This window comes from Gavia stellata, chromosome 27, assembly GCF_030936135.1.
Source record: "Gavia stellata isolate bGavSte3 chromosome 27, bGavSte3.hap2, whole genome shotgun sequence".
NCBI lineage: Eukaryota > Metazoa > Chordata > Aves > Gaviiformes > Gaviidae > Gavia > Gavia stellata.
Window position 1 is genome coordinate 6,543,876 of NC_082620.1, and position 19,396 is coordinate 6,563,271.

Below are 19,396 nucleotides of genomic sequence, written 5' to 3' on the forward strand. Positions count from 1 at the left end.
TAACATCACCCGTTGTGTAGCTTTAGCTCTTACCCACTTGAGATGAGAGAAAACTCAAGAACCTCCTGAGGTAAGGGATGGCTTAAGACTTTTATCCTGTGTTGGATATCCCTACCCTCCAGCAGAAATCATGCCAGGTATTTCCTGGACTGAAGGAGTCTCCAATGAGACAGTTGCCAATGCCAGTTCAGAATTCCGTTTGGAAGCAGACTTCCAGTATTCCTTGTTCACTGTCATCTACAGCATTGTCTTCGTGCTGGGACTGATAGAAAATGTCTTAGCTCTGTACTTCCTGTCCTGCAAAGTAAAGCACACTTCGCATTCCTATGTATACATGATTAATCTAGCTCTGGTAGACACCTTGTTTGTTTGTGTGTTGCCTTTTAAAATTCATTACCACCTGAATCGGAACAATTGGATCTTTGGTGACATGGCTTGTAGGATAACTGGGACTTTGTACTACATCAACATCTATCTAAGCATTGCCTTTTTCACCTGCATCTGTGTTGATCGTTACATTGCAGTGTTGCACCCCTTCACGTACGTCCAGACCAAAGTCATCCATTACGTGATGGTGGTCACAATCCTTTGGGTGGTCGCTCTGAGTGTCACGGTTCCGCTTATCCTCGGAGGTCCCCTCCACAACAGTGGTGTGAGGAACACAACAGCGTGTTTTGAGAACTTTGCTACGACTAGCTGGACTTACCGCATGGCACCTTACAACATCCTGGCCTTAGTTTTTGGTTTTGTGATCCCATTTTCCATCATTCTCATCAGCTACCCTCTCATTGCTAAGAGGATCTCCCAGATGAAACGCAGCATTTGCAAGAGGAAGGCCCTGAGCACCATCTACATCATCTTGGTCATTTGTACTTTGTGCTTTCTCCCGTATCATCTCACTCACTTGCTCCACTTTTTAATGAGAATCCAAGTCATCCAGAACGGGTCATTTACCAACTTGATCTACAAAATGCGAAGGGTCACCTTAGCCCTCGTGAGTTTCAACTGTTGCCTTAACCCACTCTTGTACTACTTCACCTCTTCCAGCAAGCAATGGCGCTTCAACTTCAGGCTCAGATCCAGGTCTAAAATGGTGTACACAATCTGTGACCAGAAACTGGGGGAGTCCTGCTATGTCTATAAACTACAACAGAGACGCTGAAATAAACACAGAGATGGAATCAACTGATCTACTTTAAGTAAGTACAGTATTCATCTTTCCAACTGTTTCTTTGAAAACAAAGCTGTGAAACCTACCATTCTTTCACACAGTGGTTGTTACATCAAGGAGGGAAGTGCCTAACAGCTATATAATTTTATTAGCCAACTAGGACAGTACTTGAGGGAGCTGTATTCCCTGACAGTCCTAGGTAGCACGTGGTGAAACATGCTGTGTTCATGTACATGTTTAACTTTGGGGTTGGTAGGAGAACACAGGACTCTTTTTGGGGATGCAGTACAGCCCAGGAAAGGGTTACTTGAAAGAAACCAGCCTCCTAATAGACACTGAGTGGATCAGGGCAGTTCTGCTTGGCTTTTCCCTATTTTGGAGGGATCCTGTGGTTTTTTTTCTCTGGGGGCACACTGTAGCCAACTGGGATCACAAACTGCTTTCTGCCTACATTCCACAGCCAAATAAGGGCTTCTCATTCCTTCTTGAGAATCAATTGATTGGCTTCCTGAGGAGTATTTCAGCACAGGGTTTCTAGCACAACGTGCTTATGGATGTCTATTAGTGCCATTCTGGAAGAGAATAGATCCAAGTATTTATCGGTCAGTTAACCCTGTGCAGGACCAGTGGTAAACAAAGCTCCTCATGCCACACAGTCATTGAGGGAAGTTGCTGTAGGAGCTGGCACAACTCCTTACGCTTCCAGTCCTGTTCAAATGTCAAAGCTCTCTTTTTCAGTCACTGCATTTATATCACAGAACGTATCTGACCTGTTTCACCCCTTCTCTTCTATTAACAGAACCACACAGCTTCTGAGAACTGCTGAGTTTTCCACCCTATCAAACATGAGACTTTGGAGAGAATTTATCATTTTTAGGTTATCAGAGTCACCAGAAAACCACTGGCCTGGATGACAAAGCTGCTTAAAAGCCAACGGTTTACTTCAGAGGATGTGATCTTTGGTAACGGAGATACAGACTCACTGTTCTGTTCCTTCCCACACCACCCCAAACTTTGTAAGTGCATATATATATATATATGCTATTGGCCTGTAGGCATGCAAGACTGCTGAGCAGAGGAGAACGGAAGGGAAATTGTCATGGGGCTTGTTTAACAGGGACCAAGGTATGCCTAACTAACTGTGGCGATGCAAAACACCGGCTAGAAGTTACACGTTGACCTGGCACGCTGCAGCAGGTGGTTGGGGGTCCCGGGTTATGCTGTGCTATTGGACTTGGAACAAGAACTGCCACGGACCTTAAAGGAGGGAGGGAGTAGGATTATTGTGGCAGAATGGTGTGGGGAGAAAAATGATAGTGTGTCTCTGTATGATGTAGTAATGTATCTTTGCACAACAATGGACATTGCAGCTTCTGCCCATTTTCAGCAATTTTCTGATGGCAGCCGATGCCACAATCTACTCTCTGGTTAAGGACAAGGAGGTAAGAGGTTTGGAAAATAAGCAGCATGGGTGTAGGGGTATGTAGGTGTCTTGGTTTGTGGGGAAAAAAAATGCATTACGATGGTAAGCGAGGGTCTTGAATTTGGGAGGCTGTATTGATCAGTTAAAGCCAGTCAATAAACCGCTTTAGCAATCTGAGGAGTATGCAGCAAGCAAACCAAGAGCAGATCTGAAGTGACTATAATAGAGCTGAAGTTTTGTAATAGATGGCTTTTGTGGGTGCGGTAATACATTTGTTAGGATGGGCCCGACTTGAGTTACTGCTACACGCAGTTTGAATCCTGTTGAACGGACACATGCTACTACTGATGTGTCAGCCACTGACCTCTCCCTTTCTGTATTTTGCTCTTAGCATTGGAGGAATTTTTTAAATAGCGTTGAGAAAATCTGCTCAAACTTTTCTAAAATACTGAAAATACTGATTCCTATGTTCCTCTGCTTGACTGGGTGTGGTAAGACAAGTGCAAATCCTTGCACTTGTAAAACTGAGATGATGAGAGCCTCTGAGGGAATATTTGGACAAATTTGTATTTTACCTTTCATTAGATACTGCTATTTTTGTCCCATTTATAGACTATGGAAAAACTTCCCAGCACTGGAGGAACTATTCTTTCCAACTAAGCACAATTTTTATGTTCTGGACAGAGGCAGAAAAGTTTTTATTAGACTCCATCTAGGAGTGGAGCTTCCTTGCAGGCTTGTCAGCTGTCATGGAGGGAAGTACGGATAATGAAAAAAGTTACGCCACTGGGTAAATAGCACATTTAGGGCTTTATTCTCTTGCCTCCATTAGACTTATGCTTTGCATTTTAATTGTGAGGCTTTGAAAGCTCCTTGTTTCACTCAGCACTGCTGAGGTTTTAAGGGAAGTGAGCTGTGGGAGGGGAAGAATGCTGAGTATCTTCTACCTTATTGTGTAAGCAACTCAAAACTTGTTCCTCAGGACTCTAAAACAGGCTCCCTGGACAGGGTTCCAATAGGGGAAGATGCCAGTACTGCTGAACGGTGTACACAGGCACTGCTGTGATTGGACAAACACTGTAATTCCTTTATTAAAACAAAACCAGAAACACGCATTGACAACGTAAACAAAATAAAATCTAAATCTCTCTGAAACACCCCTGTGCCTGCTGCTCTGTTGCTCACGGGGTACTCTGTGGCAGTCCTTTTTTCAGAAGGGATGTGAGATAGCTGCCCAATTCTTCATCCTAGAGAGAATAAAGAGAAACAGTGTGAAAGCAGTCTTCTACTTGACTTTCCCATTTGGGGCAATAAATTTGATTCTGGTACCTAGAAATAGACTGAAATAATTCTTGGACCCATCAAAATCTAATGTTAGCAGTGTTCAAAAATGGAAACCAATCCAGTTAGCACAAATGTATTTCTGGGTGTTTTCAAAATAGTGTAAAACTCCCAGTTGTCAAAGTAGGTGTCTGGACCTGAGGTGTCTCTTCTGAGTAAAACAACTATTTTTCTTGAAATAATAGTAAATAAAGAATCATTGATTTTTTTGCTTTGCCTTCAAGAAGGTATTTCCTTGCTGTAAAGAAAGTATTTAAAAATACAGCTGTAGAAAGTATACTTTTGAAAGGAAGAGAACATAATGACCATGTCTAATGTTACCATAATTTTGTGTTAGCTAGCCTTCTGCTTGTTGTTTCAAGTTTTACGCTTAAGAAATACTATATAAAATACCTCCACATGCTGTATGGAGTGATACAGCTGAGAGTTTAGAAGGTGGGTACTATAGTGTCCTCAAAACACAGATGTCATTGTAATTAACTGTAATTGTATTAAGTGTAATTACTTCTGCTCAGTTGCCTTGAGTTCAGTGGTCCCAGAGGAAACTGACTCAGCAGAGCTCCTGTAAAATGATTTGTACTAAATCTAAAATGGTAAATAAAATGGTAGTGACTGACCTCACCTTCTTCCAGTCAAACTGCTTCAAAAACAGAGTGCTGAAGACTCCCCCTTACAATAGCAACCCCCTGGTTGGACTGTAAGGAGTTACGATCAGAGCTGCTTGAAAAGAATGTCTTCAAGTATGTATTCCTACCTGGTAAGTCCAGGATACGAGCAGAACTTTGGTTCCTTGATCCTCTGAGTGTGCTGTGGCTTGGATAAGAATGGACTCCACTGTTATAGAACCATCAGGGAGATGCTGCACTGAATAGTCTTTCAGGACCCTGGTAAGAGAGAAGATAGATGATTTTGTTTGGATGGGACGTGCATACAAGCTGAAGGGTGGGTCACCCCCTGTATCTTTGAATCCCCAACACCAGCACATTGTTACTACTTCTGGCTGTGTCTCTGAGCCAGCACCCACTGCCCAAGGAAGGAAGAATGGGGCTGAGTCACAGCTTGCTTATTTTGGTGCTTATATTAATCATACAGGGTTTCCTACAGAATTTATTTCTGGCTTTCATGATAGCTATAGCTCCAGTCTGAACCCTGTTCATCTGAGCAAAGAACTACTCACAGAACTGGCCAGCTCCCTGTAGGAAGAAAACAGCTTTTAAGGCTGATCTGCTGCTAGCTTTTGAATAGCTTTAAGAGGTGTCTTGACTGTATGCTTGATGGTCTCACTCCAAACAACTGTACTAGCTTCAGCTAGAAGCAGTAGTGACAGCAGCGAACTGACAAGAACAAAGATTTCAGGTGGACTGCTCTAGCTTGGCAAAGAGCATGAGCTGGTAGGCCGGATTACCAGCCTCTGCTACTGCAGTGTAGCTGCCGCTCTGGTTATGTTAGCTATATAGACTGAAATCTAGAGCAGTTCTGTCTTCTGGGCTGCAGAGAATTTTCTCTTACTAACTCTCTGGGGCGGGTCTGGAAGGCCAGAAAGGAGGGGGCACTTGTACTACCTATGTTAAGGATGATACGCTCAAGTCCAGCCCTAGGGGGGAAAAAACCAAACACAGCTAAGAATGGACTTACCCTTTGAGATGGTTATATACACGAAGCACTGTCTCGTGTTCTTTCCGCGGATCCTGAATGTGAACACGGCAGGTGAAACGCAACTGATGTTCTGCAAGGCCCAGCTCCTTTAAAGCCTGCTCGGGAGAAACCAGGCGGAAGCTCTGCAGAGGAAAAGTACAAATCCATTATAAGCTACTTCTTTGTGCTTTCCGAAGTTTTATTCCTCCTCCTCCGTGGTCAGCTGCACATGGGTATGTGTTCATCACTGCAGAACTCCAGCAGGTAAGATCATTCCTTTTCAATCTTTGAAACGTCTCAGCATATTTCAGTTACTACTGCAAGCACTAACAGCTAGGCATGAATGTATGATGGACAGCAAAGGTAGAGGTAAGATTGGTGGCAAAATGTCCACTTAAATAATCATACCAATTATTTACTTCCCAAAATTAAAGTTACTCTCTGAATGGAAGTTGGTTTAACCTCTTTATCGGGGGAAGGATTTATTTAAATATAAACATGAGGTTACAGAGTAAGAACTCTTCCCTTGACACCTTTCCATCCTTGTCCAACAAACTGAGGTCTACCAACAGGCTGCTTCTTGATTCTTTTGCTTTTTACAGGCACAGTGAATCAGAAACACCTTGGATTCACAGGCTGAAAATGACAGCCTCCTCAGAATGTCTGTAGCTGCACCCAGTAGGCTGCAGGAGGCCAGGGCAAAGAACAGACTTTGAACAGAAGCAGCTTTTCAAATTTATCCATTTCCTGTGACTTCATCCGTAAGCATTCATGAGACTGACCAGTAGAAAGTCTACCTCCACAACACCCTGCTCATGAGTAGCAAGATACTAATTCTGAAGCTGTGGGACTAGTGAAGACTTATCAGTCAAGACAACTGACAAGCTGAAGAGTCTGTCTTACAGATTAATCTTCCCAGGTATGCTGTTACTGGGCTCTTTCCAAGAAACTAGGACTGCTTACCTTTATTTTAGTACCTTCTTCACCCAGACCTCACTTATGAATTAATAACTTACTCATTCAGAGGACACAAGACAAACATAAGAGCTTTTTTACTCACGTTATCCTTCATAATTAACGTGCCATGCATTAGCTTTGGCTTCTTGACATCTGGTAAGAGACCTAAACCAAGGCCAATGGAAGAGAAAGACGACATGGTTAACAATGATGTGCTTACTCTTCATACAAAACAACTGCTGTAGGACTTAATAGATAGATTAGATTTCTGAGTCCCTGCTGAGGTTCAGAGACTAAGATTTTACATCTTTGTTCTCCTGTCTGTCAAAGTACGCTGTTCTTAAACCATTACCAGTGCTCTAGACAGACAAGAAACCATGTTTAGCAATATAGAACAACTGCCTCTCTTCCCATATCACTTCCTGATTTGAGAGGTTTTAGATTTTTCTTAAATTGGGTTTATAAAAGTAATTCCCGTTTTCACACACCTAGCTATAAAAGCATACATGGACTTTGTTTTCATAGTGAATGGGCAATGAGTAGCAAACAAGGCAGCGTGTGTGTTTGGTTCTAAACATTACTGAATACACATTCACAGCCACTTCATTTCACAGGAAGCCCCTTGACCACTAAATGCTCGTAAAACCTGTTCTTTTATAGGAAGCACTGCTGTAAGTCACCACTGCTACAAATGGCCCTGCACCACTTTCCACCTAATACAAGTATTATACAACGCAGTGGCAGGGCCCAAAAGATTAAATTCTTGGTTGAAAATGTGTCACCTATTGCTGTTTCTCTCTTCAAGAGTCCCAGGGAGATATCCACTGGAATGCTGGGATTGGTGAATATTGTTGTGGTCTCTCCATTTGCAGGCATGTAACAGTTGACATCTGCAATGTAAACAGCCACTGTCAGAAGGACTGCTGCAGCATTTCCAACCCCAGCCTGTCATTTCACCCACGAGCAGTGTGCAAGCATCCCTAGAGTAGATGGTGCTGTGATTTTGGCAGAAGCCTACTGCAGCTGTGCGGGAGAGGAAGCAAAGTTTAATGGCAATCTGCTGAAACTTAATACCAGGGATTTGAAACAGGCTGAAAAGTGGAACTGCTGCTCAGACTTAAGGCTAACAGCCTTACCAGAACCATCAAAACCCCCATGGGGCGATACCTACTAGCCCAGCTATCCTTAACTCCTTGTGAGGGGTAAAAAGAAAACAGACTGCAACAAAACTACCTGCATGCTGAGGTAAATAACAAATTACTGCAAAGAAATCTGCAGACAGTAAGTAACCAGCCAACATGAATTCTATGCTTTCTCTGCTCATCATTTAAGAGTCAGCTGTTTCCAAGGAAATTTTTTTTTTTCCCTGGAGCTCATTCCCCGTTAGCAACTGAAATAAGTTGCTAACTTATAATTTCAGCTGTACCCTGCCTGCCCCAGCTTCTTTTAGGAATCTAATGAAATATAAATTCAGTAAGTGCTGAACTGTAACAATACAAACATAACAAAACCATTTTCACTTCAAGTCCAAATGGGCATTAAAACTAAATGGGCTTAACATCTTAAGTAAGATACGGTACGGATACTAGTTTCTTGAGGGTGACTGGTCCTGTAAATTACAGTATGCCTAACTCTGTGCTGAGGTCCAATAGATTAAGTATGTGAGCATTAACACCTTCCTTCTACTGCTGTTCCCTCTTCAGTACCAACACCATACGTACGAAATTCCTGTTCTATTTTCTGCTTCAGAAACTCCATTTTCTTTGCTTCACCGTGGACGAGGAGAACGTTTCGTGGCTCAGCCTGGCGAATCAGCTGCATTATTCCCTTGGCATCCGCATGGGCACTGAAGGACATGTACTCCACCTGCATCTTTACTTCCAGCTGCAGGGGAACAGAAAGCACAGGCTTTGTGAATCAGGAACTACAGCTTGTGTACCACACACAAACAGACCCAGACTCCTCTATATTTAGTTTAAAGGAGGAAGCTGAACACCTGAATTGGAAAATGACGTTAAAGAGAGAGCTGCTTATCAGCAGAGACCGAGTATGATGCTGTACAGAAAAGCTTTCAAACTGCTCAATTTTAGAGCACAATACTTGTCACATATTTGCCAAAACAAATCAATACTTATGGACAGTTGCTATCAGTTTTTTAATATCCCCGTCTGCCTAGTTATTAAATGTTATAAATATGCCCCTGACAAAGTCTTACAGCAGAAAAAGACACACTGCTGCCAATGCAAAGGGGAAAAAAAAAACCACCTCGTCCAACCCCAAAGAAAACGATACTTAGGTATTTTCAAAGTTGTATGCGGCATATTCCCATTACAAGTACACAGTGTCTAACTACCACCCAAAGTTCTGAAGAACTTCCCTCAAATGACCCTCCTTCTTGAAAATAAAACTTACTATTTGTCTTCCTTCCATTTCCAGCTTGCGCTGTCCACTCAGAATCTTATGGCCCACAGTTCCCTGCACACAGTAGCCTGGCATGATGACCTGAGAAGGAAACCAGAAAAGTCTACAAACTCTGCACGTGCACTATGCATAGCATAGCTGTTGTTAACATAAAAATAGCTGCAAATGCATAATGCTGATGTAAAGTTTGTGTTCTTCCTGTCTTACATGCTACCATCCTTCACTGGAAAGCTGCTTGCTTTGTTCTGCAGCTTGTGTGGTTAATACCCAACTCCAGAACACACACAAATATGAAATTAGAAAGCAAACTGCTGAAATCTACACACCACTAAATAAGAATTAATGCCAGTTACAAGTGTCTTTAAAGCAGCTTCAAATTAATGAAAGCACTTTTTTGAATATAGAATCTCCCACAACCTCCTGTCTGAGACAAGTACCTCCTCTGCTGGTCCTGTCACACACAGCAAAGAAAATAATTCAGAGCTTGAAAGAGCTCTGCCATGGGTTGGTTCCCTGGAAGGCTCGTGTCATTTAACCCTAGATGCTCAGGAAAAGCTTTCCTGCAACCTTTGTTCTTATGACTGTATCAGTACCGCTATCACATTAACACAAAACATCACTCAAGGAAACAGAGTTTCTTACCATATTCTTTTCATTCCCTGCCCATTTCCTGAAGATCTGAAGGGACTGTCCTGCATGAAGCATACCAGGGGTTGCAAACACAACCTAGAATTCAAAAATGTGCCATGAATCACCACAGAAATCAGGGGGTTTTTCTATTCCTTATAATATATAAATAAATACCCTAAAACTGTGGAGAGTATCCACTAACACACATTACAGCACACTTACTTACTACATCAAAGCTTTAAGGGGGATTTTTGCTATTTTATTTTTCCCACATTGTCTAATTTTCACATAAGAAGTTGAACTACTGTTTTAGGAAATTTTTCTGAGCATCCATAGCGTCTGATAAAACCTTCAAACAGTTTTATAATGGCACTATCATGCTCGACAGATTCCTCTTTCAGCTACTGCCTAATAAACCAGTCAGAAATAAAACCAGCAATAAAGAGATTGTGTTGTAAAGGATCTGTCTCCTGACTTAAGTCAAAAGAATATACTGTAAAAATTATGGTTTGACTCAGGTACAGAGATAGATACAGATTATATGAACATGCAATCAAATTTTATTTTCTCTGGGCATTTTACCTTTACTGAAATAAAGATAGAAAGATCTTTAATAGTTACACAGATAAAAGTATGCAGATGGCCTGGCGATAAAAGGGTTTTAGATGGGATACTGGTATTAATGGGGTAGAAGATGCTTAGCTTTTGCAGACTGCCTGTTTGCCTGAGCCAGGAACAGAGTGGTGTAAAAATAGCTCCCTGACACTACACGTCTGCTCTATTACCTTGTTAATGCCCACTTACCATAGGCCCCGGATTGTCTGCAAAGGCCCGATCAAATGCTTTGATGTGTTTGAATTCAAACATGTTCCTCTGCACAAATGTTTTCCGAATTTTCTGATTAGTCCAGGTGATGAAGAGCTTGTAATAATGATTGGCCTTCTCCGTCAGTCCCGTGGAAAAATAAATTGGAGCCTTCAAGTTCATTCTTTCCCTGTAGAAAGAAGTGTTCCAGATACCTGGAAGGTATCCCTGGAGGGCCAAATCCATGCTGAAAGTCCATAAACCTATGCAGTCTCGAAAGATTTTCGTGTGCATACCCTACTCTCAATGAGCTATAAATCAGTGTTATGACAATGCTACACCACTATGCACTAACTTACAACAAAGTAGGCTTTAATCCAATTCTCCTTCTCACCCACTACAGACAACTTCCCTCCATTACAAATATTAATCATTCCGCTATGGGAAATAATTAAAAGCAGTATCATTTGGTATTACCAAAAACATTTGCACACACTGCTTATACTTAAGTTTAATATTTATACTACTTACACCCCTTACACTCCCCCTCCCACAAAAACAGCTTTACAGTGTGGCAAAAATGCAATCAGATTTTTTAAAGGACAGGTGATCCTGAGTGGAGGAATAGAGTGGAGAATGACTCTGGATAAGAAAATGTTAGTTTACTGCTTAGTGTCAGGAATGCTGGGAAATACACAGAAAGTAGTAATTCCACAACCGCCACCACGGGCCGATGTGGAGAGGAACACTAATGAGAATACTTGTACAGAACAGACATGAAAGAGCCATAGAAACCTGCCGGATCCCAACACGAGGAGGACAAAAAGGAGGTGGTACCTGCACAGAAGAGACCACACTCACCAGAAAGTTTCCAATAAAATGCAAAGTTCCTGGGCACGTCCAAGGGCAAAAACTGGGATAAGAACCTGCAATTGAGGTATGATATACAGTCTGTGAAACCCAAACAGCATGTAAATGGCCCTGTAGCATTACCATTTCTGAACACGTCCCTCAGTTCCCTCTCGCTTTCTGATATTCTTTTGCTGACAGTTCTTTCCACAGGAACGTGTTCTGCAGTTTTGGAACGAAAGGCACAAATATTTGACAAGCACCTATCCGCTTGGCTAAGACCTCCGTTTGTAGATACTGAGGAAAGCCTCTGGCAGGGCATGGTGCTTGTGAACATACTCAGTTCTGTTCTCTCCTAGATAGTATGAAAACAAGTTGCTGAAAGCAACAATTCTGGTATTATTTATGGAAATGGACACTAAAGGTGAGTGTTTCTGTCCTTGATCGCTTTGTCTGTGCTGGGGTAATTATGACCTTCCTCCCCTCCCAAATTAAGGCAACACTGGAGGAAAGAACATACAGCTCTTTCGATTTCCAATGTTTTTTTTCAGTTAGGTGCTGTCACTTGGCACCAAAGGGGTTACCACTACTCATTTGTTTTCCAGATTCAGTGGGAAAGCCATCGCCTACTTCTTAATGGAACTGTTTAGCAAACCACATCCATTACCAAGGGACTCGCCCTCTTTTTCACAAGCCGGCCTACATTCTGCCCCAACTAAGACAAAAACAGTAAATAAAACACAGGGCTTGAGGTCACAAGTGACAAACTACTGTAACTTTTAACACAAATGCAGTTCAAGCTCTGCACATACAATCAACAGCCAGACTAACTTTCCATTTAATCAAGTTAAATGAGCCAAGTCCTAGGAACCTAGAACCAGATCCTCAGCTACAGTGAAACCAGTAAAACTTTCCTGTGTTCCAAATTTCTACTTCTAGTCCACTTTCTGAGGGGTTAAAGTGTCTCTTTTTATAATGTCTTTTCCTAGACGTGCTTTAAATGTGGTGTTAATGAAAAACAAAATCTCAAAAAAAGGAGTTTTATATTAGCAAAGATAGGGGCTAAGCTCCACGAAACAGAAAAAACTGACTGAAATTCTAAAACAATAATGGACTGATACAACTAAAAGCCATATTATGATGCTATCATCATATGTTCCACATGCTTTGTGGCTAGCTAAGTTGTTCACATCAAATTACACTGGACTGGAACAAGCTTACCCAAGCAAAACAGCCAGGCAAGTGAAAGCCACAAACAAGGCACTGAAGCATCATTTACTGTACGGTAAGCACACCTCTGCCATGCACTTGGAGGGGTTTTTACGGTAACAGCCAGCACAGGGCTGAACAGGACAAAACAGGAAACTGAACAGACAGACCTGGCTATGCTGGAAATCATTTCTGATCAAGTCCAAAAGCAGTAATTGAACAGTCAGTCTCAGTTTCTTAATTTACAGGATTAAAAGGATGCTTCAGGATACAAGATGTAAATCAAGTTAATTTTGCCTTCATCCTCCATATTTGCAGGCTGTAAGCATAGCATTTCCCTTACTGTCTCATTAACTCACAGTTTGGTTTTCTTCTTGACATAGTTTCAGTGTTTAATAGTCTCTCTTTTAAAGTACAGATGGAGGAATATAAAAATGCCTTCAGTTTCATGTAGTGGTCGTACCTAGGTGCCCGAGTTAATAGTTACACAGCACTACAGAGCCAACAAGAGCTTCACAGAGGAAAAACCGCATCACTTAGATTATCAGAATGCCATACCTTCCCTCCTCTTTCTACAGTCTCGTGAACTTTCTTCAAGAAGTCTCTTTCTCTGCAGCGTTTGGAATCTCTTATAGTTGTGGCATAGGTGGATTCACTTATTAATAAATCTGGGCGACACTTATCAATCCAGGCAGCACTAAAAAAAAAGAAATTTAAAAAAAGCCAATGAAACTAAGAGATGGTATCTGGCATTTCTGATCTGCAGGTCTCAAAGATGGGTGGAGAATGTCACTGCCTCCATTTGCAGATAGGAAAACAGGAACACAGATGTGTATCAGCTTGCCCAAAATCACCTAGGAGTTCTGTGGCAGCATCAGGACTCCTCTCTTTGCAGGCCATGCTTTCTTTAAATTAATCCAGCTCAGAATGGAGACTACAGATTTTGAAAAGCAATTCTTCTCCAGTCTATTATTTGTTTTAAATGCATTGAAATATTATTCTAAATAGCATTAATATTATAAATCTCTCATATATGCCAGTAAAAATAAAATCAACGTTAAAGCTTATGATTAGCACTCTCTTAGAAAGTAAATACATTTAGAAGATACCATGACAATAAAACATTTCAAACATCTAAGTCCAATTATTACGCAGCCTTAAAAATAGATTAATATAAGTACGCGGAAGATAATTACATTAAGGTCTATCTGGAAGAATCAATGTAAATATGTTCATTCTCATAATTCAAAAATTGCATTTATCTTTCCAGCAAAGACATCGTTAAATGTTTCAGTCTCCTAACAAAGAATCAATGCTGATAAGCCCCTAGTATTAACAGAAACTGTGCTAAAATCTTCCTGTCAAGAAATATATACAGCTCATAGAAACTCAGCTTCCTACTTACCCTAAATGCCTGTCTGGTGTCATGTTATAATCACCCTAACAGAAGAAGAGAAGTCCATTAATATTCTCAAGGTAACGGGACAGACCATTAAAAGGAGATGTAGGTATCTATAAATATTGCTGCGCAGACTTACAGTGTACACAACTGACTCGCATCCAACCTTAATCTGGAACATGGCTGCTCCTAGCACATGGCCTGCATAGTATGCCTTGATCTCCAGCTCCTCATCCACCTGCATAAACAGGCAAACACGGCATTAGTGCAAACATTTAAAAAAAATAAAATTGCTCTGTCTTCTACAGCAACCCAGTTGGTCTGATCCGAGAGTACGCAGAAATGATCATTTACCTGAACTGTCTGGTGAAGATGCACAGCAACCACTTTTTTCATACAGTCTTTAATCATTTGGGAAGTGAAGAAGTTAGTTTCCCCTTTCTTATCTACAGTTATTTTCCTATAGTCCTCCAGGAGGATGGGACAGATGGCCTTGGTAGGATGTGTCATGTAAATGGGCCCATCATAACCGACCATTTCACTGAAATATGGTAAAGCTCCACAATGGTCCAAATGAAAATGGCTGCAAAAAGACACAAAGGATAAAGGAGGTACTGCACAGGAATTTGGCTTGCCTGGTTCTCAGATCTTGCTTCAGATTTTTAAAGCACTGCGTGACATAGAAGAACTAGCCAAAATATGAATGATGGACTTAAAACGTGTTTGGGTTGCTAGGAACAGTATACAAAGCTTTCCCGTTTCCCATTTGAGCTCTGACAAGGAAGGAAACTTTCTCACCTGATGATCACGCAGTCTAGAAAGTCAGTCAGCCTTCCATTCTGAGTGATGTAGGAAAAGTCAGGAAAGCGTCTCTGCAAAGACATGACAAAACAGGCCATCCATTACGAAACAAAGCCAGTTAATACTACATTACTAATCCAACAGAACAATGGTGTGAGCGACCTGAAACACTGGAAGCATGCTGTAATCCACCTCCAGGCAAAACTGCAGTAAGGCAGCAGACCGCACTACTGTCAGCGCGATATCGGAAAGAGCATCAGCATTTATGTGCAGAAAGAGTCAAAGAGAAGAAGGATGGGAGTGCTGCCAGAGGACAGAGAGGGAAACTGACCTTACAAATAAGTAAGTTACAGCCAGGTTTATCTTCAAAGTAAAATGGGTGACCAATGCGTTTTAGCTTACCCACAGGCGCTAAGGCAGAAAGCCTCAAAACCTTTTCTGTAATGGCACATTAGCTCTTTGTGACGCTTTAACTCCTATCTCACAGAATATTTTTGTCATTATTCCTTTCCTACTAGTATTAGGCGACCAAACATCAGGAGTATTTCCTAGTTCTCTCTCTAAAGCATCAGAGATGCGTTGTGCAGATCCCACAAGTAATTAACTGCCTAAAACCAAGCATCATGTCAAGAGCAGCCTAGCTAATGATGGGATTAATGCTTTAAAGCATAGAAGATACCTGCCATATGAAATACAGGAAGACTAAAACCACCCTTGCGTAGTATTTTTTTCCAGATTTCACAACCCAGGAAAGGACGGCTGGATGGTGGCACTTCATATACCAGGAAGACTTGAGGGGACGGACCTCTTGCATAAGAAGGCAAGATTTTGAAGGGGCAATAGTAGTTGGTTCTCTGCCGTAATCCAGCTCCGGCAGCGGCTGATAGATGTGCCCGATAATGCACACGTAGCTAACATTACCCATACGTCATGTAAGATGAGTCAGGCAACGTTCAAGTAAAAGGGAACAGAGCGAAACAACGAACCAGGAGCCCTGCTGGGAAATGCCAGGCAGATGCACCCTGAAAGCATCTCTGCACAATGTTCAGGCTTCTCCACTATACTCACATCATCGTTGTAGCCCATGTGCATCCCACAGTCAAGCATGACATTCTTCCCGGCAATAGACACAAGGATACAGCTGCGCCCCACATCCTGGCCAGCTCCTGGACCCAAGCAAAAGAAAGAGAAGTAAGATGTCTTTGGGAACATTTACAATCACTTCAAAAGAGAAGCACCTAAAGGTCCGTATAAACCTCCTAGCCCTTTTCTGATGCAGGAAAAGACTTCATCCTTTCTTCCAAGCAAACAGATCTGTTAGAGGGTAAGCAAACGTGAACTCACTTACCCCATTCCCTGAGCTTATGAGAGGGCCTTCCAGCTGCAGTTGCAAAACCGCAGTAAATGCAGCACTGCGTCCAAACCCATAAGCAGTTCAGATGCAGGGCACGTTTGTTCTCTGCCTGCTGCTGTGCAACTGTAGCTACACAGTTTCAAGTAAGAGCAAAATAATCTCTTATCTGGACAGGATTAGCATGGAACTCAAAGTTCCCAGGGCTCTGCACCTCCCCAAGTACTCTGCCTCTCTGTGAAAGCACAGACCTTCATTAACCTCTAGTTAAGTCCATTCTGAGCCAGAAAACTATTCCTCAGGATAAAGCAGTTCGCCTGCTCGGCACATCCTCTGCCCTCTCAGTACATAAATGCATCTCAACAGTTTCTGTGCAACCCGTTAAAAAGAAAAAAAAAGAAATAAAAGAGAAAAAATTGCTTCCCATGGATCTTTAGCACTGTTAAGTGAACTAATACTCTATCTATACTGTGCAATACTACAATGCCTTTACCAGTAGGTATTAATGAATCCTGTAATCAAAACTGTCAGTCAGACTATTTGAGTCTTACTTGCTTGAAAGACAAAAGGAGGACAATGACATACTGACAATAATAATAGTTAGGATCAAGTTAGGATGCTGCGCAACTGTAACATATATTGCAGTATACCACCACGAGCAGTTTTTGCGGCATGGCAAGGCACGTATGTCTCCAGCAGCGTAACACATATTTGAATTCTAAATTCCAAAGTTTTTCAGTGTTTCTATTTCAGGACATTTTTAAATTGGACTTACCCAAGGGAGTGACTTTTATTTCAGGCATTTTAAGGAACTCTAAATCTGAAACTGCGTAGTCAGTTACTTCAGAAACAGGCTAATGGGGGCCACAAAAAGAAGATTTAGCTGTTTTCACAGCCACCATTTCAAGTATTTTTCAGTACCAGGCAGGAGACTTAAGCAGGGGCCCAACTTCTTCCTGGAGGGAAGAGAGTCAGAAAAGACAACTCAGATCAACAGGCGGACGATCAACGACTCCCGGACACTGCGGCCTGCTCGGCTCCCCTAACCGCCATCACCGCTATGAACCGGGAAACGGGGACGCGTCCGCAGGCGGGTGACGGCAGGGAGAGGAACGGGCTCCTGCTCCACAGCGGCCAGCCCGCCCGTATGTATTTATCCGTACCACGCACGGCACCCGATTTCCACGTACAGCCCCGCCCGGCGGCGACGCTGCCCTCCTCAGGGAAAACCGCGCGAGCCGCAGGCAGGGCCGGCCCCGGCGCTCCCAGCGCTCCCGGCCCCAACCCGCCGCGGCCCCGCAGCGGAGCGCACCCCCACACACCCGCCGGCAGCAGCGCGGCCCCGGAGCGCAGCACCCCGGCCCGGCCGCGGGGCCCCCGCCCAGCGCGGCCCTGGCAACGGCCGCCCGGCCCCGCCGCGCTCACCGCCGCGCCGGGCCCGCTCCTCCGCGCCGCTGCGCACGCGCGGCCGCCCGCCCGGCAGGCACCGCCCCCCGCGGCGCCCGGATTGGTCGGGCTGCGGGTGACGCGCGGAGGCGGCGGCGCGGGGCCATGGCGGGCGCGCAGGGCAGCTTCAGCCTGCGGGAGGTCCTCGCCGCCTTCCAGGCGTGCGTGACGGAGCGGCGGGAGGTGCTGCTCGGCCCCTACCTGTGCGGCTGGCGGGGGCTCATCCGGTGAGTGCCCTCGGCGGCCGCCCCGGGGCGCGGGCCCGGCGGCCGCCCGCTAACGCGAGCCTGTCTTCCCCGCGCGCAGGTTCCTGCAGAGCCTGGGCGCCATCTTCTCTTTCGTCTCCAAGGACGCGGTGGCCAAGGTGCAGATCATGGAGAGCTACTGCCGCGGCGAGCAGCGGGAGCGGTACGTGTCGCTGCAGTCCATGGTGGAGTACGAGCTGGCCAACGGGCTGGTGGAGGCCCAGAAGCGGTCGGGGCGCCCCGACTCCGGCTGCCGCACCGTCCTGCGCCTCCACAGGGCCCTGCGCTGGCTGCAGCTCTTCCTGGAGGGGCTGAGGACCGCCCGGGAGGACTCCCGCACGTCCGTCATCTGCACCGACTCCTACAACGCTTCCCTGGCTACCTACCACCCCTGGGTGGTTCGCAAGGCTGCCACGGTGGCCTTCTGCACGCTGCCGCCCCGGAACGCCTTCCTTGAAATCATGAACGTGGGCACGGCCGAGGAGGCTGTCGCTATGCTGGGTGAGGCCTTGCCCTACATCTGCGACGTCTACGGCATCACCCAGGAGCTCTTCGCCCAGCACAAGCTGCTGGACCTTCCTTGACAGGAGGGACGTTGAAGAGCCACGCCACGTTCTGACAGAAGTAGGATGAACCGGGTGAAAACGGTGTTTCAGAAAACTGGTTTTCTGGACAGCGTCTGGTTCTCCATCCGTGGTCACTCTCCCTTTCCTTTTCCAGTACGGAGCTCACAAGCTGGCGAAGCTATTCAGGGTGCCTCACTTTATAACAGAAAAAAATGTACCAATTTGTTTTAAATGTACGTATATCTGTGTGTGTGTAGAGCCTCGGTTCTACAGTAAGAAAAAAAACACTATTAGCCTGCTTAAGGGATTTCTTTTTTCTTCCCTGATTCACCTTCAACTTTCCAGCTAGGCTGGGAGTGGGGGGTTTTGGTTTCTTTTTTAAGCCAAACTCTGCAACTTCAGCTTCTGCGTGTTTACACCAATAGTTAGGACCCAGTGTGACAGCACAACTTTCAGATGTGGTGCCTGAACACATTTACACTACATATGAGCTCACTTTGCCACTTTTGTTTACAGACTGTTCCCTTGAACAGATCTGGGGGGTTTTGCTCTCCATTATGCTTTAACCTTGAAAATACAATCCTGAGTAATGTGTGTCTGAAAGGAAGCTCTTTTCCTTGTGGTCACAGACTCATTTGATTACTGCTGCTAATTGTGTGTGTCCCCTGTAATTAAAGAAGGAAATGGTGGTGTATGTCATTACTGTAAGAGACCGTTTTTCCTTTGTGCACAGATCCATTAAGCAGGACCTTCCTTCTGTGTAGCCTCCCCTGCCCGTTAAGCAGGGGAATCTTTATGCATCTTGGGATGTGGAACGGTTTTTAGTATGTACTGCACAATACTATATATCCAGCTAAGGCTGCAGACTGTACCTTATCTGTTTTCCAGCCATGCTTCTAAATTGTGTTCTGATGATTATTTTTTTTTAATCAATGTGTCAAATGCCTACAAAAATGACTCCTCTGTCTGGGGAGAAATCTGAACTTGTACTGTAAGTCACTACTTTGCGAGGCTTACGGCTTCTATTGCAAATCACTGTATATACTAGCCAGTGGGTGTGTGTGCATGCACACACAGTATACACACACACCCAAGTATGTAAAAATGGAGTTTACTTAGCTTTTTGAAAGCTGAAAAAGCACTACCTT

At 43.9% G+C, this 19,396-nt stretch overlaps 3 protein-coding genes across 4 annotated transcripts; 2 read left to right on the plus strand and 1 right to left on the minus strand.

The window, feature by feature from the left end:
- The first annotated feature begins 111 nt into the window (after positions 1 to 111).
- On the plus strand, positions 112 to 4,671 carry LOC104256952 (lysophosphatidic acid receptor 6-like). Of its 2 annotated transcripts, XR_009484495.1 has the most exons (3): positions 112 to 1,199; positions 1,971 to 2,187; positions 4,568 to 4,671. XR_009484495.1 is itself a non-coding variant. In XM_009811557.2 (2 exons), the coding sequence occupies exon 1, from the start codon at positions 131 to 133 to the stop codon at positions 1,160 to 1,162; it is 1,032 nt and encodes a 343-aa protein (XP_009809859.2). In that variant the 5' UTR covers positions 112 to 130; the 3' UTR covers positions 1,163 to 1,199; positions 1,971 to 2,344. The 2 variants fall into 2 exon arrangements, 1 of the variants encoding a protein (XP_009809859.2); XM_009811557.2 differs by lacking the exon at positions 4,568 to 4,671 and having other exon boundaries at positions 1,971 to 2,344.
- On the minus strand, positions 3,464 to 17,344 carry INTS11 (integrator complex subunit 11). Its single transcript, XM_059829909.1, has 18 exons — positions 17,314 to 17,344; positions 16,767 to 16,947; positions 15,709 to 15,806; positions 14,638 to 14,711; positions 14,194 to 14,422; positions 13,979 to 14,077; positions 13,846 to 13,880; positions 12,999 to 13,137; positions 11,244 to 11,308; positions 10,383 to 10,572; positions 9,591 to 9,674; positions 8,940 to 9,029; positions 8,249 to 8,411; positions 7,310 to 7,417; positions 6,631 to 6,692; positions 5,571 to 5,713; positions 4,690 to 4,819; positions 3,464 to 3,841 (listed from the first exon to the last, which is right to left on the minus strand). Exons 2-18 carry the CDS (start codon positions 16,792 to 16,794, stop codon positions 3,776 to 3,778), a joined length of 1,803 nt encoding a protein of 600 aa, XP_059685892.1. The 5' UTR covers positions 16,795 to 16,947; positions 17,314 to 17,344; the 3' UTR covers positions 3,464 to 3,775.
- A 198-nt stretch (positions 17,345 to 17,542) lies between these two features.
- Positions 17,543 to 18,553, plus strand: CPTP (ceramide-1-phosphate transfer protein). Its single transcript, XM_059830045.1, has 2 exons — positions 17,543 to 17,664; positions 17,744 to 18,553. Exons 1-2 carry the CDS (start codon positions 17,543 to 17,545, stop codon positions 18,264 to 18,266), a joined length of 645 nt encoding a protein of 214 aa, XP_059686028.1. The 3' UTR covers positions 18,267 to 18,553.
- The last annotated feature ends 843 nt before the right edge of the window (positions 18,554 to 19,396 follow it).

Excerpts from the sequence above, each read along its gene's own strand:
- LOC104256952 (XM_009811557.2), top strand. The coding sequence starts at position 131 with ATGCCAGGTATTTCCTGGACTGAAGGAGTCTCCAATGAGACAGTTGCC.
- INTS11 (XM_059829909.1), bottom strand. The coding sequence starts at position 16,794 with ATGCCTGAAATAAAAGTCACTCCCTTGG. Across the intron at positions 14,423-14,637 it reads CTAGACTGCGTGATCATCAG|CCATTTTCATTTGGACCATT; the intron begins GTGAGAAAGTTT and ends GTCTTTTTGCAG. Across the intron at positions 10,573-11,243 it reads ATTTTATTGGAAACTTTCTG|GGAAAGAATGAACTTGAAGG; the intron begins GTGAGTGTGGTC and ends TTCTTTCTACAG.
- CPTP (XM_059830045.1), top strand. The coding sequence starts at position 17,543 with ATGGCGGGCGCGCAGGGCAGCTTCAGCCTGCGGGAGGTCCTCGCCGCC. Across the intron at positions 17,665-17,743 it reads GGCTGGCGGGGGCTCATCCG|GTTCCTGCAGAGCCTGGGCG; the intron begins GTGAGTGCCCTC and ends CCCCGCGCGCAG.